At 34.4% G+C, this 2,499-nt stretch overlaps 1 protein-coding gene across 1 annotated transcript in view; it reads right to left on the bottom strand.

Moving 5' to 3' along the window:
* Nucleotides 1–1,035: 1,035 nt before the first annotated feature.
* ddx1 (DEAD (Asp-Glu-Ala-Asp) box helicase 1) overlaps nucleotides 1,036–2,499 on the bottom strand; it is an 8,608-nt gene continuing 7,144 nt past the window's right edge. The window contains exons 22-26 of the mRNA XM_016496324.1: nucleotides 2,036–2,108; nucleotides 1,903–1,945; nucleotides 1,721–1,816; nucleotides 1,516–1,636; nucleotides 1,036–1,424 (exon numbers count right to left, since the gene is read on the bottom strand). Coding sequence (XP_016351810.1) covers nucleotides 1,294–1,424; nucleotides 1,516–1,636; nucleotides 1,721–1,816; nucleotides 1,903–1,945; nucleotides 2,036–2,108 — 464 coding nt within the window. The 3' untranslated portion in view covers nucleotides 1,036–1,293. The remainder of the gene's footprint in view (nucleotides 1,425–1,515; nucleotides 1,637–1,720; nucleotides 1,817–1,902; nucleotides 1,946–2,035; nucleotides 2,109–2,499) is intronic.

Genomic DNA, 2,499 nt, shown 5'->3' with positions numbered 1-2,499 from the left:
ATGGTTCAGGATCGAGGTCGAATATTATGGGTTCCTGTCAGGAACAGGAACTCGATCAGAGTGTTTCAGCACCGGCAGGCTCCGTGATGTCCCATCTGTTGTATGAATCCATAAGTAACTGTATTATATAATCAAATGTAGGGTAGGAATGTAAGTTGAGGTGTGTGTGTGGGGTCTTGTGTGGATTAGTTTAAAATGCAGGGCTGTTTACGAGCACTGCTGTTAGTTTGGGTATAATTACAGAGAGATGTCCCCCTGAGTGTGTGTGTGATTTGAGTTTAAACAGGAGTCTGTAATAACATATGCGTGCTGGGTTACTAAGAGTATAGTGATGCAGTTTTGGATTATTAATGAGATTTAACGTCATTGCCCTCTTTTGGACATTGCTCTACTCTACTATAAATAAAAGTGCAGCGCTTATGGCAAGAACCATACAATGGACGTCTCAGGGGGAATGAGAGCGTGGGAGCCTCTCCATTAGGACAAGTCCGCCACCTAGTGTAAGTATTAGGAACTGCAGAGTAAGTGAAGCATCGTGAGCATGCAATAGTTGCAGTGCTATTAGGCATATAAACGTATACATTTAATATAAATTAGAAATAAAACATTTCTTTCATATTTTATTATTTCAGTATTTTAAATTTATTGTTACAGTTAGCTGATAAATTTTAATTTTGTTTTTGGGTTTGTCATTTATTAATTGCTAATTAATTTATTTTTGGACTGAAACGGACTGGAGCATTTGCACAAGCTGCTAAACATTCAGCAAAGAAAACTGAAGTGTGGACAGCAGCCTATAGCATAACTTCAGTAAGTGTGTGTCTTTGGAATAGGCTATGTAATTATATTACTGCATGAAAAAAGAGAGTTAAATTTATTTATAATAAATTATTTAGCTCTTATTTTATTAAAATAATACTTAATGTATTTTTAGCTAAATAAGAAAAACTATTTGACTATTTTGTCTAATTGAGCTTAAACCTCTGATGAGCTCTGCTTACATGGTGTAAACACAATAACTCAAGAAAACAGAAGCATTATGCTGTTTGAATTTATTTCCGGTTAATTTGCATGATTACAACTTAAGTGCTTTAGAAAAACAAAACCATTTTTTTTTTAAATTTCTTCAATTCAAAATATGAAGGAAACCACCACAAATCAATAACAGAACAAGCTAATTTCCTTTGCATGTCAAACCTCATGAACCAGAAATTAAATATTTATATTATGCAAAGTTAGTGACTGTTGCGTCTTCCTTTGTGGTTATTTCAGTGTGGTGTATGCAAGTGAGCTCTAGAAGGCTTTAAAGAGCTGGTTGGGTAGATAGCTGAGATGAAGGAAGGACGTTTGTGCTTCTCTCTCCAGGTTGGCTAGTTCCTGTACGGTCGGGGCCAGTATATCCACATGGCCCTTATAGAGACCACCTGGGGTGTGTGAGAGGAAATAGATATAGAGATAAGTAACAGATACAATAAATGGAAGCATACAAACAGGACACCTGAAAGATACACTCACCCCCCGCAGTCCTGCGCTGCCCGTAAGTCACTTTGCCATCAAATTCATCCACAGGTACTTTGATGTCAGGTTCACACTGAGTAATGGTGCATTTCAGATGTTCCTCGATTTCTGCCAACAACTAAAATGGAAAAACAATTAAAGTAAGTATAAAATAAGTTCAAATCTTGTAAATGTCATGTAAATGTATTGAGCGAGTTCTCACCTCTTTCTCGTTGTACCAAATAGTACATCCTCCATTCTCTTTGAGTCTGGTGTTATAGCAGCTTTTTCCTCTGCTGGCACAGACATGGTACCACACCTGTGTGAAACCCCACACAAACACACAATTAACACACTAACACATTACATTTTTACACCGCCAGTTCTGCTTTACTTCCTACTTACCTTCTCTTTCTCCATAGCAACCAGAGATATAGCCAAACCCATCCTGTAATGACATCACAAATATCAATGAATGATTAAAATGTAAACGCAGACAGATAGTTATCTTCAGCTAAAGATAAATGCTGGCTGTCACCTGTCCGCTCTGCCAACTCTTCCAATGCGATGAACATAGTTCTGCTTCTCATCTGGTAGAGTTACATTTATCACTGCAAAACAGATAAGAAGACTGCAATTTTCTGTGTTTCTGAATTTTAGATAGGCTTGACTAATATTTTTTTACTGATATTTGCAATGTTCTTATGTTTTTTAAACAATGGGTCTATTAATAAATGGCACAAGTAGCATTGCAATGCAATCATTTTGCAAAACAATCTATTCATAAATTATTTTTTATAATAATGAAAAATTATTTTATATTTTAATAATAATTAATTTATTAGTATTCTTTATTTTGTTTTATTAAATATATTATAGTGTTGTTATTATTATTAGCAATAATTTGAAATTATTAAATGCGTTTTAATATTATTATTAATAATAATAATAATGAAAAATCATTCTGCATATTAGTTGTAGGAAACATAAACAAAATTTTTG

This window comes from Sinocyclocheilus anshuiensis, unplaced genomic scaffold, assembly GCF_001515605.1.
Source record: "Sinocyclocheilus anshuiensis isolate Anshui unplaced genomic scaffold, SAMN03320099.WGS_v1.1 scaffold306, whole genome shotgun sequence".
Lineage (NCBI taxonomy): Eukaryota > Metazoa > Chordata > Actinopteri > Cypriniformes > Cyprinidae > Sinocyclocheilus > Sinocyclocheilus anshuiensis.
Note: the sequence above shows the minus strand (reverse complement) of the source record. Positions and strands in the feature narration are given on the sequence as shown.